The sequence below is a fragment of the Ictidomys tridecemlineatus genome, chromosome 1, assembly GCF_052094955.1.
Source record: "Ictidomys tridecemlineatus isolate mIctTri1 chromosome 1, mIctTri1.hap1, whole genome shotgun sequence".
NCBI lineage: Eukaryota > Metazoa > Chordata > Mammalia > Rodentia > Sciuridae > Ictidomys > Ictidomys tridecemlineatus.
This window is the reverse complement of record NC_135477.1, coordinates 250,929,965-250,950,240: the sequence shown is the minus strand read 5'-3', so window position 1 is coordinate 250,950,240 and position 20,276 is coordinate 250,929,965. Positions and strand designations below refer to the sequence as shown.

At 44.1% G+C, this 20,276-nt stretch overlaps 1 protein-coding gene across 1 annotated transcript in view; it reads right to left on the bottom strand.

Moving 5' to 3' along the window:
- The window catches only part of Ankh (ANKH inorganic pyrophosphate transport regulator), a 133,093-nt gene that overhangs the window by 48,233 nt on the left and 64,584 nt on the right, over positions 1 to 20,276 (bottom strand). The window contains exon 2 of the mRNA XM_005336751.4: positions 7,037 to 7,253. Within this exon, the coding sequence (XP_005336808.1) occupies positions 7,037 to 7,253 (217 nt within the window). The remainder of the gene's footprint in view (positions 1 to 7,036; positions 7,254 to 20,276) is intronic.

Here is a 20,276-nt window from a genome sequence, read left to right as displayed (position 1 = left end):
GGGGGAGCCAGTGGGCTTTCTGCTCCTGGGAAACATGTGAGCCCTTCCCTCCCTCTTCTCAGCCCAAGGCCTGCATGCAGGCTTCTCCCCACCCCAGGTTCCAGCACGGTGGCACTTATGGGCTCCAGGTTGCTTTTGCTTCTTTCCATTTTGGTCTCTTTTGGTTACATGGGAGAAATCTGGAGGCCAAAGACAGAAGCTTATCCTCCTTTTCACAGTAGAAGACGACTTCTTCTCAGCCTTGCCCCAGCCCCGTGGTCCCCTGCTTTGGCTGTTTCCACCCTGGGAGCTGTGAGTGTAAAATCCCAGCACCTGTTTTCATGTCTCTTCTGCCCCTCCAATCCCTCCTTGCAGTGCCAGCCCCTGGCTATTTCCAGTGAGAGCAGTTGGCTGGGGTGATCTGCTTGCAGTGCTCTGCGTGGACTCCATAGTTACCAGGCCAGCTGCCTTAGCAAAACTAAGTGACCTTCAACTTCCATGGCTGCCCTGCCGTGTCCTGAAACGACTTGTGTGTTCCTCATGAAGGGCAGAAAGTTATAAAACAAAATTAAATGAGGGTTCTGAACACAGGTAAGCAGGTTTTACGATGCTGTAACCCCAAGAGGACGGTGACTTGACCTGTTTATAGGGAGATGGCTTCGACCCTGCCCAAACAAGGAGAGACAGAAGGGCCCTTCAAGTCTACAGCTCTTCTGACCTCAGCCAACCAGGATGACAGCCCTTTCTGGAAGCAGTGGTTTCCAAACTGGCTCATCCAGTGGTTACTAGCACTTTTGTAAACCACAAAATACGAACACCGGTGACAAGGGTCTATCTACATGTATTTTCCCAAAGGGACTGAGAAAAGGTCCTCCCCCTCATTGCAGAAACAGGATAATATGTGCATTTCCAACACACAGGATTGACCGCCCTTCTTCAAACTCAAATTTCCCAAGTTGTCAATGCTTAAAAGTCTCACCAGTACTGTTTACGGACCCCCCCGAGGCTGTTCATGGGAACAGGCAACTTTACCCCCAGGTTTCTAAAGTATCATTTTCAAAGTGAGTGTATTTATATGGGCAATAGCCGTATTTAAATCACTTTGCGAATACATGTTGAATGACTGGTAGTATCAGGTACTGGGCTGACTAGCCCAGCTGTGAAGGTGATGATTTCCTACGTGGGACGTTGACATGGAACTCAACTAGAATCTGTACCAGGAAAACCTGGGGATGGGAGATGTGAACGTGGTCCAGGCCTGGGAGTGATGCTATAAACTCATGCCTGATAGAAGTAAAGTGAATGTGGAATTTTACCACAAGAACAAAAATCCTACCTCATTAGTATTAAGACTTGATAGAGCGGGGTCATATTCTATCATTGATAACTGCTTCTCTCTAGAGAACATGTCTTATTCATGCCTGAACACCCGGGATTTAGCTCAGTTTTTATCAAACACATAGTAGGTGTTTGATAAATGTTAATTGAATGAATGTACAAATCCATCATCCCCAAAAGGACTGACTATAAAAATGTCCCCAATTCTTTTCTTCTCCTATATCTCCACCTTTGTGATTTTTCAACTCCTGTCAAAAGCTGGAATTTATGTCCCCACCCTGGACCTGGGCTGGCCTGTCCTGTGCTCGGGTGGGTGGTATGCACTGGGGGTGATGGAGTGCTGCCTGCTTCTTGGCTTCAGGACACCTCGTGAGCCTCTATTCCCTGCTTAGAGTCCAGACATGGCATCTCCAAAAGTCCAGGCTGTGCCACTGGACCACGAGACACTGGTGTGCAAGAAAGCTCAGCTGTGCAGCAGAGGTCACCTGGGCCAGCTTGCAACCAGCTGACCACACCCAGAAGGCCCCCCACAAGATCAGCTCAGCCACCTCCTGATCCTCAGCTGACCACAAAGGCAGCAGCCCAGCCAAGCCCAAAAGAACCACCCAGCCTACCCATGGTCTGGTGAGCAAAAATAAATACCTGTGCTTATAGCCTTTGAGTAGGGGGAAGGTTTTTAAGATAACAACAAATTGTGATCTTCTACTGAAACTGGTCATCCCTAGCACCTGTTTTTCAATTCTGTCAAACTGGACCCATTTGGCCTTTACAGGACTTGTTTATAACACATGAACAAGGAAAAAGTTCAAAAAGAGAAGACTGGCAGACGGAGCCAGGGTGGCGATGACTTCCACTGCCCTGTGTGGGAGCCTACGTGTGTGGCTGCCAGAGTCCTGCTGACTGCCCAGGCTGCTTCAGAACGTGGGCAAGGCCCGGGAGGTCACTGTTGAGAATAAAGAAGTGTAACGAGGTCTGAAATCCACAGCCCTGGTTCCTGTAGCTCTGTGACGGAGGCGGTCAGGAAATAGTCATTTCCTTACAGGTAGAATGATTGTGGACCCAAATGAAACAAATGCAGGTTCATCCAGCTCCTCTTCCACAGACTCACCAGAGTGAGAAAGAGGGTCTCTATCACCTGCACTGTGACCAGTGTCCTGAATCACAGTGCGTGGGTGGCACACCCTGTGCTCTGCAGTCGTTATAAATGGAGTCTCATGGATGATCCATGAACACTAACTGGAGGCGCCCAACAGGCAAGAAACACTCCCAAGGCCCCTGCTATCTGGTGGCCAGAGCCAGGCTATGGGTGTGCACAGAATGGACAAGAGCTCTGGGGCTAGTGACTCTCCTAGACTTCCGGTCTGTCAAACTCAGCACAGCCTCAGTGTCTGCTCTTTGTCCCACAGCACACCCTGTGGTGGCAGGTGCTGCCGAGTGCAGCCCTCTTCCCTTGTAAGCTCTACAGGCATTCCTGGGGACAGCTGTGTGGCCGGCGGAATCTGCTCCCTGTCTGGGGAAACCCACACATATGTGCCAATGCCTCCAAGATGGGAGAGGGCTATGCTTATCTGTGGGGTCCAGAAAGAAAAGTAATCAGAAAAAAAAAAATGAAACACAACAAAAAAGAATTCCTTAACTACAGCAAATGTAATGAAAAGGGCCCGGCAAAGGTCCTTTCCTCTATTGGGCAAACACAATTAATAACGGATGACACTACAGAGAAGCTTTTAGTGCCCTTTGACCTGACCTTCACTTGTTCTTCCGTGACCCATTAGCTGATGAACACAGAGGACGTCTCTGTGAAAGGGAGGAGCTACATCTGCTAGGGATGGTCACATTAGAAATTGCGTCTAAGTGAAGAAGATCCCCCAGGGGCGGGTAGATTATTAGTAAATACCGGGGTACTAAGTGCTCACGTTCCTCCAGGCTGGGGAAAATCTAAGCTAGAGAAGATCACACTTGGAACGAGGATTTTTCAGATGCCTGGAAGAATCACAGGAACAAACAGTCCTTGAGAGAGATCACAGAGAACCTAACCAGGGCACTAGTCCACAGCCATGGAGATGAGCAGAATTACAGATATTCTAATTCTTTCTACAAAGAGACCAGGAAGTTATAAAGATGCACTTAAGAAGATACTGAGGGCTGGGTTGCCGCTCAGTGGTAGAGTGCTTGCCTAACATGTGCGAGGCCCTGGGTTCAATCCTCAGCACCACATATAAATAAATAAAATAAGGGTAATGTGTCCATCTCCAACTAAAAAAATGTTAAACAAACAAACAATCAAAAAACCAAAGAAACAAAGCCCACAGTTGCACCATAATACCCTCCTGATGGGCTTCCTCTCTATACTGCACCTCCCTCTGCCCCTCCTTTGGCTTTCCATGGAGTCAGCAGAGCCTTTCCTAGTTCAGTTTCCACGTCTCCTTTACCTGGTTACGGTCTCCTGCCTGAGCACACGGCCCTGCACTCTCTCTTGTGTTACTTCCCTCTGAGTCATGAGTGCCTGGCTACTGCCTGCCTTCCCATCATTTTCTCACCAGAGCTCCCTCTGTTTTCCCACTCCCCGAGTCACCCTGCTCTCTCAGGTCCAGGAGAGCATTTTAACTCCCAGACCTTGGCTTTCATTTACTTCTGCTTTTTCTCAAAGTTCTCACTGGGTGAAGACGGCATTTGTCAGTGTTCAGAAATCACACCCACATCCCACCAGCCACATCTACTCGGGGAAAGGGTATGTCTGGCCACCATATCTTTTGTTCCCATTTCACTTCTAGTCCCAACTTTTGATCAATAGGCTCTGGAATGATATGCACAACTATGTGTGGTTGAGCCACTGTACAGGACAGCGGAGGACTGGATCAAAGGGCAATCCCTCTCTTACTCTTCTGTACTCAGGGGTGGGTAATTTCTGAAATACAACCCCTAACGTTCGGAGTCGGCTGATGAGCTCTAGCAATACTAATGATGTCATCTTTGTAGTTAAAATGGCTCAGGTGATATTTAACAGCATCATATGGAGAAATGGATGAATTTACCAGTTTGAGAACATCTAAGAAGAGAAATATTCATCAAAAGTCAGGAGGCATTATGCTGGGGAAAGCAACTAATACCTAAAGGGTGAAAATAAAGGGTAAAGTAAAAAAGCAAAACAAAAAAGAAAGAAGATTAAACTGAAAAAAATGCAAATGGCCATAAATCATCTTGAACCAAATCTGAACCAAGTTTGACTCTAGACAGAAACTGACGAGAAATAGACAGAAAGGGTGATCACTGGGAATTTCATGTGGATGTAGCAAAACATTAATTTTGAGTATAGGGTCAAATTCATGACTCCATTTTGCATCAAAGATAAGGAAAAAATTAGAAAGGATTGTGCTGAAATCCAACTCATCCTCTCAGAGCTAATCTACAAGGCCTTGAGCCCCAGCCCCAAGAGAACCTCCCCCCTCTTTGTTCCCTTAAGTGTCCATACATATGTGCCACTGACAGATTAGAAGAACTTTAGAAAAGGAGATAAAGTCATTAAAGAGACAGGGAAATAGCTTCTCAAGAAGTGTCTAAGACAATCAGACTAGTTTTGTCTTAAAAAAATAATAGAAAAATTAAGTTTAAAGCTAGATCTTTCCAATGCATATTTCCACTCTGTGAATCCAACATGATGAATCTGTAACATGTGACTTTTTGCTAACTGCAGGTCCCATTCAGGGACTGTTCATGCAGAGAACAAATGCTCATTTCACTATGAATCCAGGCGGAGGGGACTAGGAAGACAGCCTGAGATGATGCTTCTCAAGCCACACGTGTTTGGAGTACATGTGTTTTTGTTTTATCTAGGTCAATATTCCCCCGTCATAAGAGCTGACTGTCAAGAAGAAATGTAAGCAGCTGTTCACAGTAGTACTAAGAAGTAAAAATTGGACTAAGTGACTTACAGTAGGTGGCACATAAAGTAGAAACTGACACTTCACTGATATAGGGAATGGTAAAAGAAAAAGGTGGGGGATGGAGAAAGAGCAATGTCCCATCAGGGATCTGTGGTCCTGCCTATGGAAAACAAAGAATGGGCCAGATCTTACAGACCATTAAAAAAGGAAGCAGGAGGAAGATGAGCAAAGATAGGAAAACAAGAGCAACTGAATAATTGGTTGGAAAACTGAAATGAGGCTGGTGAATTAGGAGAGAGAAGCTCCTTAAAATTTAAGCTGTAGGAGTTGAAAAGAAACCGATATGTACTTTTTCATAACTCAAGAAATCGTCTGTTTGATGCAAGGAATAAAAGTTTTATCTGTAAAAAAAATGTGATAAAAATGATTATTAAATATAACTGGAATGTAGAACCCTTTTGGTTTAAATTTAGTACTTTACGATCCAACTTTAAAAGTGAAAAACTTAGATTCGAGTTGGAAAGTGATGTTGACTTTTATTTCAATGACTACAATTTCCTCAACCGGTTTCAATAACACAGTATGCTCAGCTTTTTTCTTCCCCAGTTATTGACAGCTAGTAATTTGCTATTTCTCCCAAAGACTCATTCAACCAAACCTAAAATAGGGAATGGATGGGTTTATTTAGAGATGGAAGTAAAATGGGAACTAAATTACTTATTTAGATAAGCCCCTTATTTTAAAAATGTATGGAGTTTTCTCAATACATATACCATCTTTGAAAATGGCCCAGATCAAATCTAGCACAGAAATTTTCTTCAAATACTCATGGTTAGCAGTTAGGGCAAAAACTGAGAAAAGAAGGGAGACATACCCCACCTGCCCACACCTGGAGGCTCTGAGCCCAGATGAAGAGATCCGTATCAACGCTGGCTAGGTAAGGGGCCCATCAGCAGACTCACTTTCCTCCACACTGCCCTTGGAATAGAATTCTATGCCATATTAAAAAGGAAAACCACAAATGGCTTAACCTATTTACTTTGAGATTCACAATTAAGTGAGCAAACATTAGCTCCTGCAAATACACTGTAAGTAGTCTGGGTTAACCTCCCAGCCTCCCTATTCACCATCCAAATCCATGCTTCTCATACGACCAGCTACATTTTAAAGGTACTCAATGGGTTTATGAAACCAGTTTATGTGACTAGCTTCAACAAATGCTATGCCCAGGGAGCAAGGCTGAAATCACAATCTTGGGGTTCTATGACCAAGAAGGCAATGGAATGAAAAGGGATGAGTTTTTCCCTGTCTTGGTGAAACTGTTAAGTATGATCCAATTTTCTTATTTCATGGAAAGAATGTTAGGCTTTAGTCTCATCTTTGACTAAAACAGCATAAAAGAGTCCTAAGATGAACTAATTATAATAAATGAAACAATCTGTCATTTGTTGTCACTACTGATAAGTATTAATATTGAATAACACCATTCCACTTTTACGTTCAAGATTAAGTTGGTACGATTACACACACACACACATCTCTAACAAAAGCCCAGGGATTTTGTGCACCTTACTAGGTACAATCACCTATTGATGACATCTTCATCTCTGACTTTGAGAGTCAGGGACACAAAACTATAGCTTTCTAGGGGGAAAAAAAAAAGTTATTTTCTTGAGCTGGAAATACAGACTCTTATCTTTTCATCCCCTGAGAATTTCAAGAGAAATATTTGATAATTGCTGAAGAAATCATTCATTTCAGGATATATATATATAATCCAGGAAGAGGAGTAAGAAATGACCAAGGCTAGGTGCCTGTCTCGGTCAGAGCCTTACCGATCAGGGTGTGAAAGACGGCGGCCACGGCGCCGGCCACCACCATACACAGGACGGCTTTGGTCCTGTCTCGCTTGCTGTTCACAAACACCAGGCCCACGTTTTTAAAGTCACTCATGGGGCCTGTGAAGAACTTCATCAGGGAGTAGGCCAGCCCGTAGCTGGCCAGCATTTCGACGGCATCTTCCTTGACAGCAGCAATGCCCCGGTTCAAGGCCTGAGAAGGTGAAAAAAAAAAAAAATTAGAAATGGAGTCTCATCTCTGGGGAATCACACTCCAAAACAACACTCCGTAGACCGTGTTCCTATAGAAACGCTAAGCAGCTTCTAGGGTAAATCTCACTGTAATTTGATAAAGGTTATTGGTCTTCATTTTCATCCAGATTGGCTTCAGTTTGAGAATCTTTTTGTGGGGGAGATACTTGTTTATTGGGGTTAAAGAAATAGGAAAAAAAACCCAGTAAGTATTTTGTTAAATTAGAAAATAATTCTATAAAATTTTGGTAAAAAACTAATTAAAAAAAAAACCATAACATGTTGAATTTTATTGGTAAGCTGAATGTAAATAACAGCCACAGGCATTCTGGAAGTGAACCAACCTGTTTATGTGGGGCAGGTAATGACTTTTTCTTAAAGAAGGCAGGCGTGTGCATGTTCGAGTGCGCTTGAGTCAACTTATATGCTGTGAAAGTGGCCTTCCTAGCAGAATATGCTCTATGCTATGAAAAAATCATTATATGGACTCATCTGGTTCTTGCTGTGCTTTAACTTGAAATGCATTTCTGGGCTCTGTGCAGACAAATAAGTATAAAAAGAACCCGTTTTAGATGAAATGCGATGACCACTCAGGAAGATGCGGTCATTGAATGTTCTAACCACTTGATGGTCCAGATCCCCTTTGGAAACTAACCCACCCACCTAGCAGATAAATAGATAACTCGGATGATGTTGGGAACAGGGGTCCAGGCGGACCGAACTTGATGCCTAAAACCCCTCTAGAACATCACCTCTGTCCTTAGGACCATGCGACTGAGCAGAAAAGTTAGCTTCCAGTCAAGTACGTATTTTTTAAAACAGACTTTATTTTTAAGAGAAGTTTTATATTCATGGTAAAACTGGGTGGAAATTATAGAGTTCCCATTTACCTTCTAACCCCAGATCGCCTCCCCACTTTTGCTATCCCACACCCAAGTGCTGGGTTTTTACAATTGATGAACCCTTGACACATCATTATCACTCAAAGTTCATAGTTTACATCAGGCCTCACTCACAGTATTGTACATTCTGTGGATTTTAACAAATAGGATGATACATGTCTATCATCAATGATATGCTCAAGTCTTTGCCCACCATTTTCATTCTTCCAGAGAAGACACAATGACATTCATAAATCCCATATTCAAACTCAAAGTAGAAGAAATGAAAGAAATGCATTTTTTTCCTGTCTGCTTCCTATTTGTATTAAGTAGATAGCAGTTCATAATTTCCCCTGTGAACGTATTGTTATGGGACAGTACAAATGCTATCTTGCTATTCTTACTTGCTAAAGTTTATTTGCACAACACTAAGTGAGCCAATGGGAGCTTGAAGGAGTGATGGCTGAATACAACAAAGAATTCAAGAACAAATCTTCAAATGCACATAATATTTAAGAATCATACTATACTATCTTCAAATGCACATATATTAAGAATCATACTATATTATAGTATGATTCTTAAATATCATAATATTTAAGAATCATACTATATTAATATAGTATGATTCTTAATCATACTTAATATAGTATGATTAAGAATCATACTATATTAAGAATCATACTATATTGCATATATATTAAAAATAAATGCAATCCATTGTGTTTCATTGATTCTAAGACACTAAAAATCATAAGGTACCTAACTAATTTGTATACCACCAAGAAAGAAAAAAGGCTCCCAACTGTAAGATGCATCCAGATTGCAGAGATACTAAAATGCGTGTGTGGTGGTGGTGGGGGGTACTCAGGATCTATAAAAGGAGGTATTTCATGTACTCTGAAAGCATTCCTCAACGTCAAAGGCTGATCTAGGTTTTGGTCTTCATTCACTATACTCCAGCAGACACTGAGCACAAGCACAGGTGGAGTGAGCCAGCAAAACTCAAGGGCTCAGTCTCTGCCTGTTCTGTGTTCCATTCACTTTCCCAGGAGACACGGCTGACTGATACCTTGAACACTTACGGAGCTGACGGTCTTTGCAAAGCTTATTAGGGAAAAATAGTCACAGGAAAATACCAAAATGTAAAAATGGTTTTGGAAAAGAGTAGAGCAAAAATGTACCCTAGCAGTAGGAAGTCATTGTCATCCTCTCGATTAAGCTGGCATTACATAAGCTAGTTCCTGATAATTGTTTCCAATTATGTCTCTAATTCTCTTTCTCCTTTTCTAGTAATAGCCTAAAAACTTTCATGAGCACCTTTTTAGCCTCTGCAGAGCACCCCTGCTGTGATGCCTCTCTTAGAAACAAATTTTCCCTTCTATCACAGTTGATTAAATCTCTTAACACCCTAGAGCAACATAAAAGCAAGAAATTCCCTGACAATAAATTCTGTGTTCAACAGGCACATCTACTCAGAGGGCTCCTGCTATGTGTCAACACTTACCGCTTGATCATCTACCAAATTAATTCCTTTTGGACTTGGTAGTGGATGCTATTGACACCCTGCCCAGATACCCAATACCGGGTGGTGCACCCATCACCAGCTGCTGGGAGTTGTGGTTCACAGATGCTTCCTTCTCAGGAAGAAGTACCCAGCCCCTTTGTGTGGGTTAAACACACCTGATCCCCACTGGACCCCCTGACAGCAGGAAGGGAATGTCACAGGGTTTAGAAGATGAGCTCCCTGCCTCCATGGAAGCCACTCTGGTTGGGTTCACAACCTGGCGTTCCCATGTGACATGGGAAGCAGTCTCCAGTGGAGACTAATCTTTGCTTAACTTCTCTCCAGCTTCCCATTCTGATGGCTTCTCGTCCCCCTCAAAGCACTTGCTCATTAAATCACAATGCACAAGAGGCCACACATACCGATTTTGCTTTTGGAGAACTCTATTTAGGACAACTTCTAATTACTTGTCTCACAGGCTGGAGAACTCTGTCTAGTTGTGTCTTTGTCTTTCCCATCTTTCCCCAAATCTGTGATTGTGGATTGTTTACTTGTTTTTACCTCTCAAATGTATGTTAAAATTTAAACAATATATATTATTCAACACAAGTTTCAATCGCACCTAGTAGTGCTCCTAAATAATGTAGGACTAGATTGTTTACGTGTCTTCTTGGCAAAACTTCATGTTTTGCTTTAAAAAGAAAAAAAAAAATCAGCCCTGGCTGGGGCCTCTGTTACGATGCTTTCTATTTCCACCAACAGTTCCTTGATTTAAGTCCTAAACCTAGGGCTGAAGGGTGCAAGGAGGAGGGAGGGCACAGGTAATGATAGCTCAGCCTGCAAGCCAAGTGAGAAAGTTTCATTTAGCTCAACAATTATGGCAATTTGAGGAAAGAGCACAGGGTTCAGAGGCATGCAGGCTTGAGCTGGAATCTGCTTCCATCGCTTAACTGCTGAGTGGTCAAGGAACTTCCTCTCCCTGAAATAACCCTGCTGATCTTAAATGGGATATAGGCAGGTGGTGTAGGCACCAAGCAGTGACTGGCCTAGACCAGACATCTGAAAGCAGGGACTTTTGTCTATTTTCTTCATCACTCTAAGTGAAGGGCTTGGTAAGCCCTCCAATTGATCTACTGAATAAACAAATGAATCGGCTGTTATCTACCAAGAATGTAAACGTTCATACTAATTTTTTAAACTTTAAAAAAAAATCACCTTTTATTATGAGATGGTATTGCTCAGAAGATATACCACTGATTTAATTTTTTTATGATCACATTAAATGTGTACATAATTTGAAAAACTGCTTCTGATTTCAAGAAATATTAAAATGCAAGAAAAAAATTTCAGAATTGAGGACAAGTAATACATTAATGTTATTAGCCCTTTTAAATTCCCACTTATAAAGCAAGCATTTCCCCCAATTTGTTCACCTATAATGTCGTGATTTTATTTTGATACCAGGGATAATAATATGGAGTCTCTCATCACTTTATAAAGTAAGTTTCCATATTTTTAGCCTTTGTAGTTCTTATCCATCCATATCTAAAATAGTTTCACTCTAGTTTATGGCTTCATTTGCACCCTTCACTTCTTATTATTTTTTTGGTATTAAACTCAGGGGCACCTAGCCACTGAGCCACACCCCAATAGAGAACATTACTTATTTATTTATTCATTTTTAATTAATTAATTTATTCTAATTAGGTATATGTGACAGCAGGATGCATTTTGATTCATCGTATACAACTGCCGCAGAACTTTTCATTTCTCTGGTTGTACATGATGTAGTGTTGCACCATAAGTGCAGTCACACATGAACCCAGGGTAATGATGTCCATCTCTGTCCCATCCCGATGCCCCCTCCCCTCAATTTTGAGACGAAGTCTTGCTGATTTGCTGAGGGCCTCAACCTTTCAATCTTCCTGCCGAAGCCTCCTGAGTTTCAGGGATAACAGGCGTGCACCACTGTGCCTGGCCTTGCACATCTAACTTTTAATTTCAGTGAACTTAGGATGTGAGATAAGATCAAAATTAATTTCCTTAAAACAGTTCATGTTTCTTCAAAACCACTTTCCAAGTCAACCATCCACCACCCATTTATTGAGATGGTTTCTCACAGTCATCGGGTCCTACCTGCCCTTCAGGTACCTACTGTCTGCATCTTTTGTCTCTGTTACTCACTCTGCCTTTCTTCACAGCCTGTTCACTGCCTGACTTATCATGTGTTTATCTGTCATTTGTCTTGGTGTCCATCTCCTCTACCTGAATGTTGGCTCCAGGGAGCTGAGAGCTGTGATCTCACAATATCCCAGACCTATCATATGACAGGACATCCCATGATCCATAAATATTTGAAAGGATACAATAACATGCATACAAGCAGTATAATCATTTACTGTGATGTGTTCTGGAAAACCAAAATAAATATGCCAATGAGCTGGATATTCCTTGGTGAGCTTACTAACATAGATAGGGCCACCCCTCTATAGAGGTGATATTCAAGCTGAGATCCAAAGACAAAGAATGAGCCAGTCGGGTGAGGGGCTGGAGGAGAGCAGAGACCTGCAGGAGGTTTGGTGTTGGAGGAACAGAAAGAGGCCAGAGAGAGAAGTGAGGGGGGAGAAGGCGAGTTTGGAAAAGCAGATGATGTTGAGATCATTCCAGGTCAGGTGAGAAATGGGTCAGGTGAGGATTCATAAAAGGCTGTGGGCAGAAGCAGGATAGAGGCACTTGCCAGCTGCAGTGACAAGAGTGGTCTGGAGAGGCAAGGGCAGAGGGTGGCAGTTGAGAGCTCTGTAGGACTTTAGGCCAGAGGAGGAGGAGACTTGGGTAAGGTAGAGCAGAGATGAGAGAAGTAGACTCATGGGAGAGGTTTGGAAAGTAATCAGATGTGGAGATGGGCTGTGTGGTGGGCACGAGGACCAGGGAGAGATTGTGGGTGCATGTTGAATTTTTTTAGCTTGAGTGAATTTTTTTAGCTTGGACCAGTGGTGCAGCTCCTTACTGAGAAGGGGAGATGGGTGTGGGGGGTGGGGGTGAGAAAAGGCCAGGGTGCCACTGGGAGGCCGATTCTACCTTTGAGATGCTCATTAGAATTCAAATATAGAGAAGTCAAGTAGGAGAGCTGGCTGTGTGGGTTTGGAGCACAGGGTGTAATACAGATGGTATTTAAAGCCAGAGAACTAAGTGAAGTCATCTGAAAAGGATACAGAGGGAGAGAGAAACAACCTAAGACTCAGCCCCGATGCTCTCTGGGAATGTCAAGCATGCGTAAGGGTTCTGTGTGAGGCGGTGTGACGGGCTGTCATTGGTGGTCAAGGGCCACCCCAGCACAGCCGCATCTCTAGCCAGATTAGGAAGAACAGGCGCTGTGGCTGGTAGCCAGGACTAGCCATGGTCTTGAAATTGAGCTCAAAAGGGTCTGGGATGCCTTTGGAATGAATGAGCCCTTGAGGCAGAGTTGCAGCCCGAGACATTCATAAACACAGAAGTTCACTTGCTGTTTCAGGGCAAGTTCCTAAATGTCCTTGGGCTTTTACAAAGTAAAGACATGTGACTCCAGATTAGGGCCAGATCTACCAGTACTCCAAAATCCTAAATATGAAACGGCCGGGTTCTGATCCCACAAGGTACATCCTGGGCCCTTCCTGACACTTCAGACCCCCAAGCCCTGGGTGTGCAGGATGGGGGAACGTTTGGCTGTAAAACACAGGTGCCTCTAGGAAGCTCCGAGGGGGTCACATATTCCTTCATATCTTATCTGCCAGGTCCTCGGTGTTCTGTTGCCTGATCTTTTCCCCCACAGTAAGATTGCAAAACCACAGGATATTAAAAAGTGAAAGCTCCACCCTTCAGGGAAATGGCCACCAAATCCCACAGGTACGAACTGATCTCCCTGGTATGAGTTGTCTAGAACAGGAAAGAGTTCCTGACATTTTAAATTTGGAATCTGGAGACGGGCGAAATCTTTATACTACAGACTGAGATTCTTTGGGACAAGTCACCGGCTCCTGCCAGTCATTTTAGGCCAATGTCAGTGCAAACATCTCTTCAAGTGGGAAAGAAGGTTGTTGTACTTCTGGGGCCAGGGCCAGGTGGAGGCTCCTCCCAGAGCAGGTCTGGTGCACACGGGAAGACTGCGAGGTGCTGATGTGTAGACGGGTAACTTTTGTGAACTGGGTACAAAATTTGAGCCAATGCGCGGTCACCATGGCCACAATAACAAAGGAGCATGCTAGTCTGGACCACAGCCTGGGGCTGCCGTTCTCCCTGGGGTTTCAATTGTGGTTATAAGACCCAGGTGGGATCCTTGAGGTCTGCGTGGGTCATGCTCATCAAGAGTGGCCCTGCACAGCCTTTGCTCCACCCACCAGATGAAATTCCTGAAGGGGTCTGAAGAGCTCACCAGGGCTGAGCAAAAGAGGGGGAGAGGGTGAGGGAAAGGGCCTCGCAGCTGCGTTGGACTCCTGTTCTCTAGGGGTGAACAGTTCTAGTTCCCTGTGTGGGCTTCCAATCATTCCTTCTCCACTCTTTCATAAACTCCCTGTTTCTTAGAGACTCACCCCCCGCCCAGCCTTATTCCCATCTAATTCCAACTACCCATGGAGATGCTCTCTAGAACTTCACATAGAGAAAGCAAGCCCCGTACGTAGGGTCCCCTGACCTTCACTGGGCATTCTGCCACTCAGCTCACCACCGCCTTTGTGCCTCCACCCTGTAGGGAGAGTTTCAAAGCTGACAGTCAACCCAGCTGATAGCCTGTCGGTTCCACGCCAATGTCCTGCTCTGCTCTGCTTTAGCCACCTCTCTTAGGTGACACTGTTGACTTCTTCGATTAGAGTTGTTCCACCACTCAAATTTCGATGAAAATTGAACCCTCTGGCTGCAATCTTCTGCCACCTCCTTGATGTAAAGTTCATTAAACTTGCCACACTCTTTACTCCTCCACCTTCTCTCTTGGGTCCTCCTGTCGTCCCTGCCCTATTACTCTGGCCTACATTTCATGGTCAGCACTTAGCCACACCTCTCCAACACCCACACTCACCGTCAGCGGACCTGGGAATCGCTAACCTGGGATTTGTTTGATTTCCCCCCATTCCACTCTCGCCTTGCAGACTTGGGCTTTGGGAGCTGCTGGCGTGACTGCATGGCACAATGCCACTACGCACACCCGGCCTCAGACTCGGTGGAGCAGATGGCTGCTTGGCTGGCCCCTGGTCGTCCCCACTCCCTTCTCTCAGTGTCCCTAGGTCATGCCATTCCCTCATAGCAGATAGCCTCAGCTCTTATACCATCTGCAATAAGGAATTCATCAGGTAGACTCAGTTTCTTATTATTCTTTCTCCTAGAACAAAAGAAACCACCAACAACAACCTCAACAAAACCTATCTATCCTAAACCCTTCATGTTATGGTGGAGAGGCTGTCTGTCCAGGCGGGCGCGTAGGCTACCCATCTGGGGCTTAGCACATACGTCCCACTGACCTTTCATCTCCCTCTCCTGTTGGATCTTTTAGAGTTGGTGGCTCTTTCCTGTCAAGGTTTCACTGCGTACATCTCTTCCATCTCAAAATCTCAAAAAGAAAACTAATCTCAACTCCAAACCTCAGATCCCATTGCCGTGTGCACCAGGGTGAGCTGTGGTCGTCTGTCCACTTTCCAGGCTGCTAATTCCTTGAGGCAGGGACTGGGTTGATTTGCCACCAGTTTTCCTGCATCTGTTCAGCAGGATGAAGATTAGAACTCAATACATGAACGAATGCACATGTTCCCTGCTCCATGACTGACATTGGGTTATCCATAAACAGAATCCTCCAACTGAAGGTTTAGTTTTCAAAAACCAAACAAATGATTTTTGGTAGAATCTGTGTACTTAGATTATGCAAAGTGATGGCAGTAGCACTGTACATGTGCCTGTAATTCTGGAAATTTCTCAATAGAAAGACAGGGGCTTCCCCTGCTGTTTCTAGCTGGGTACCCAGTAGGCTGCTTAATGGCAGACACAAACAAAAACGGAATGCAACCCAGGGTCACACTGTTAGTCTCCTAAATATAAAGCTTAAGTAAAGATATTTTACAACTCCATTTCTCCCCCTTTCTTTAGACATCAGTTGGGATACAGGACGAATCATTCTCTATGGAGTCTAACTTTGTAGCAGAAGTTAACTACTATAAAAAGAAAAATCTGGTTTAGATTCGAAGGACAAGACAATCTTTTCTGACGGGACCCTGGAAATCCAAGAGCACCCTGCCCAGGGTTGAGTGTGGGGTGGGTGTGGCTCAGGGGTAGACCACTCACCTGGCACATGTGAGGCCCCGAGTTTCATCCCCAGCACAGATGACTAAATAAACAAGAGCAGAGGTCTGGGTGGACCACTGACTGATGATACCAGGGTGGTGATCTCCAAATCCTGAAAAGGTGGGTATGTGTGAGGGCCACCAAGCAGGATGGCTGTGCCACTGAGGAGATGCCAAGGGCCTGGGGCCTGATCCTGTATCTGACATTCATGGTCATGTGAGGAAATGATCATGTGGCTCATATGGAAATGCTTTTCACATTCTTCTACAACAAGGAATCCAGCTGGAAATTGGTATGGTTCCTAAATACCAACAGGTTAGCATAGGAAACACTAAAAGTTCCCTTTCACGATTTTCAGTAAGATGACTATTTCCTTTGCTGGCCTCATCCTGGAAGCAATCATTTTGTTCTGCCAGGAAATAGCCCACACTGTCCTCTAATCCCTTTGATAAAAGATGACTCCCCCGTCCACAGCTTCCATCTGTCTGTCACACCTGTTAGGGCATGAAGTCAAGCGACCACTGGAGAAGGTAAATACAGTTTAAGAATCTTCCTCTCACCCATGGTCATCAGAGCATTTACATTTGTGGAAGTGTGGGAGATCCAGAAGTCCACATCTAACTGCAGCCACCTGTAGAAACAGCTTCTTCCCAGGACGTGGGGAGTCAGCCATTTTGGACTGCAATCTTCTCCAGAGTTGGGTTCCTGTAATTTTCCACTGTTATTGTTCTGTTGGTCTGTATTTTAAAAAGTGGTTTGGGTTAAATTAGATCATTTGTCTTCCCGGTAGTTTTCCAGCTATGTTTTATTTTCTCAAGGATCTATACTGCTCCAACGAGACAGCCTTGCTCTGTTTAGCTGGAGCTCCAGCACCGACCTGACACCCACACACCAGGCTGTGGTTGGAGGGCCACAGAGGGGGGCGTAAAGCTACTGCCCTGGGCAGTGCTGTCCAGTTCAGTGCTTCCTGAAAACCCCAAGATGACCCTGCCAAAATATGACACTGGTGTTTTCTATCACTTCCCAAACCCAAAGAAGAATTTCTTCAAAGGATGGAGACAAACTATTGAACAGGATCTGATGAAGTACGGCTAACCCAGCTTTCTCCTGCTGGTCTCTTCAATGTGGCTGGGTACAAAACAGCTTCTCTACATTAAAGGGTATATTTTGGGGTCACGGTATCCTCCCCAAATTCAAGTTCATATAAACATGAACCTATTCACCCTGACCAAGTTCAATTTAATTGGAGATGGTGGAAGGCTTAACAAAGAAGGGATATTACTATGACAATTCTAGTGTCCTTTTAAAGACCAAACACTTCTGTGCCATTTAAAAACTTACTTATTTTTCACCTTGAGCTCACATCTTTACTGTTACTGAAATTCCTACATACCCTGCTAATTTTTTTTAAAATTTTTATTAAGATACATGGTCCCCAAATGATATTTCTTGGTTGATATTTCAAGATTATGCCAATTCACTTCAGAACTGAGTTTAAATGTTTTTATAGTTAACAACAACTCTATAAAAACAGCCTGGAATAAAGATTAACTATGATCTTGGGAGTCTATCATTCTTCTTTTATATATATAAATATAAATATTTTTTGGTGGACACCATGCCTTTATTTTATTTACTTATTTTTATGTGGTGCTGAGGATGGAACCCAGGGCCTCACATGTGCTAGGTGAGTGCTCTACCGCTGAGCCACAACCCCAGCCCCGAGTCTATCATTCTCCATACTTACACTTTCCCTACTTGGTGACAGATTATTTTCCTTGATTACTCTATAACCTTGACCTTGGCTAGGGATCTCTGAGCAGCTCAGAATCTCTACTCCTTTTTCTGACTTAATTGCAACATTGAGGTGTTATCTGTAGCCTTCCATTGATTTTTATAAATGCATGCGTACCAGGTGAAGAAAAAGGGCGCACCCGTTTGCATTTGGACCCCACGAAATTCAATGAGCCCAGTAATGATGATGCTCGCTCACACTCCCTGAGACTGAGCAGATACCGTTCTAAGAGCTTCTCTTCTCCTGATGACTCTGTTAGGGAGCTATTATTATTTCTTGGCTTGCTGGTGATGATCTGGAGCCAGGTCACTTGCCCAGGTGGACATGAAGCTGAGAGCAGACTCCAGAGAGCTTTCTCTTCTGCTATATGAAGACCAAATCCTCCTTTCACTTTGATTAATACTGCAGGTACTACCGAACTCTGCCTCACACCCATACTTTAAACAGAGATGTCTAGCTATCACATTGCAGAGAACTTTTGGAGAAAGACAGTTTTTATTAAAAAAAATAATCCCAAAGATCCTAAAGTAAAGATTATTTTTTAAAAACAGTACTATGTGACAATATGACAGTGTAACTGTGAAGGATGAGCCAAGTGTGGCTGAAGACATCATGTATCTGAGTCACAGGAAAAAGAACAAAAGAAACTAGGTCAGTGATGTTCTGCAATCGGTAAGTACTGTGCAGCTCAAAAGAACTCGGAACCCGTGAATGCAGCCCTGTGCAGGGTGACCAGCCGAGCTCAGCCCTGGCCAGCCGTCAGCAGTGTGGGGGGAATGCTAAGAGCTCTCTACAGAGGCCTGGGAGAGATGTGGACCATAATGCTATGGGCTCCTTGCTACAAGGGTTAATGCATCATCCTATCATCCTAATGGCTTTAACTTGTTCAGTGTTTTTTGTTTGTTTGTTTGTTTGTTTTGGTACTGGGGATTTAAAAGTCCAGGGGTGCTTTATCACTGAAGCTTCATATCCTGACCTCTTAATTTTTTTTATTTTGAGATGGTTCACTAAGTTGCTAAGGGTCTTACTCTGTTGCTGAGGCTGGCCTTGAACTTAAGATCCTCTTGCCTCAGCCTCCCAAGTTGCTGGTTTTACAGGGATGTGCCACCAGGCCCATCTTTAATGTTTAATGTTTTTATTTGCTTCTCAGCTACAGGATTCATTTACTTCTGCACGGGGGTCCATTTAAACTCACTGTTGGAATTTAATACACTGGCACACACCAAGTTTTGTGAATGAATTCCGAGGATCTGGGGCTTTTGACATGATTGTTTTCAGGAGATGAGTAAGAGAAAGCTGCAAGCGGTTATTGAACAAGCTTGTCCCTCCATCCCATGATGAGCCCCACTAAGCCTCGTCTGTTAGGAATAGAACATTGCAACGTAAGGGTCCCGTCTCTTCTATGCACACGCACCTGCATACACAGAGAGGCCCATGCTGGATGGAGTCCCAGTGAGCTTCAGATAGCATTTAACTGTGTGGAAGCTGCTGCAGTTCTCTCTGCAGTGGGCCTGTCATCCCCTCACACCCCTGTGTTTCTGCCTCCCCACCTCCTCTGCTGTTATTGGTTTAAATGACTGATTTATGGAATTCAAGGCAAAGTAAAATTATCTTGCTGAATTAAGCACATTACAGGAAAGGATGAAGGACACTGTCATGCACAGACTGAGCAGCAAAGCATCCAACAGCCTCATTAGCTGCAGCTGAGATTTGAGAGTTGCCTAGCCTAAATGTATGTTGTCTTTAAAGCAATAGCCATGGTTTATGCTTCACATTTTTCATGGAGAAAAACCCTGATATGATAACGTAATAAGCTCAATAACAATGTAGATTAATTAAGTCCTTTGCACATATCTAGAGACAGGCAAATGAACACATGATTACCAGTTACTAGTCCATACACATAGTGTGTGAGGTAGCAAACGGACCTGCGGAGCGTCATGCTGTCAATGCAAACCCTACAACTGAGAACTTGTATCTTTGAAACTCAGTTGCCTAAAATGGTACAAAGCCCTCTTGCTTTAGCCCTTGCACTTACATGGGTGAGGGGATAAAGGAAACGCCTTCCAACCTTGTCGCTCAGCCCACCTGGAAGGATGCTGCTACATCAGAGGGTAAATCTGCTGGTGGAGAGCAGTGACCCCTCCCAGGAGCACTCCGGGACCACAGGAAGAATGACAACTTCTACCGTAGCAGTGCTACAAGACTAAACATGATTTCACGCACGCTCTCACTGGTCTCGTCTAAAAATACAACAACAGGGCAGGAACTGAAAATTCCCAAGCTGTAGACAAGGAAAGTAAGGCTCAGAGACTCCAGGCCTTGCCCAAGTCAGGACCAATGAGCCTGTCAGTCTGGAGTCCCGCCCCCTCCAACGCCAAGGGGAGATGGGGGGGGGGGACGACAGTGCAGGACAAAAAGGCACAGGATCTAGTGACAGAAGCCAGGTCTTGTCCCTACCCTACATCTTAGCAAAGAAGAATTAACAGGACCAGCAGCTCC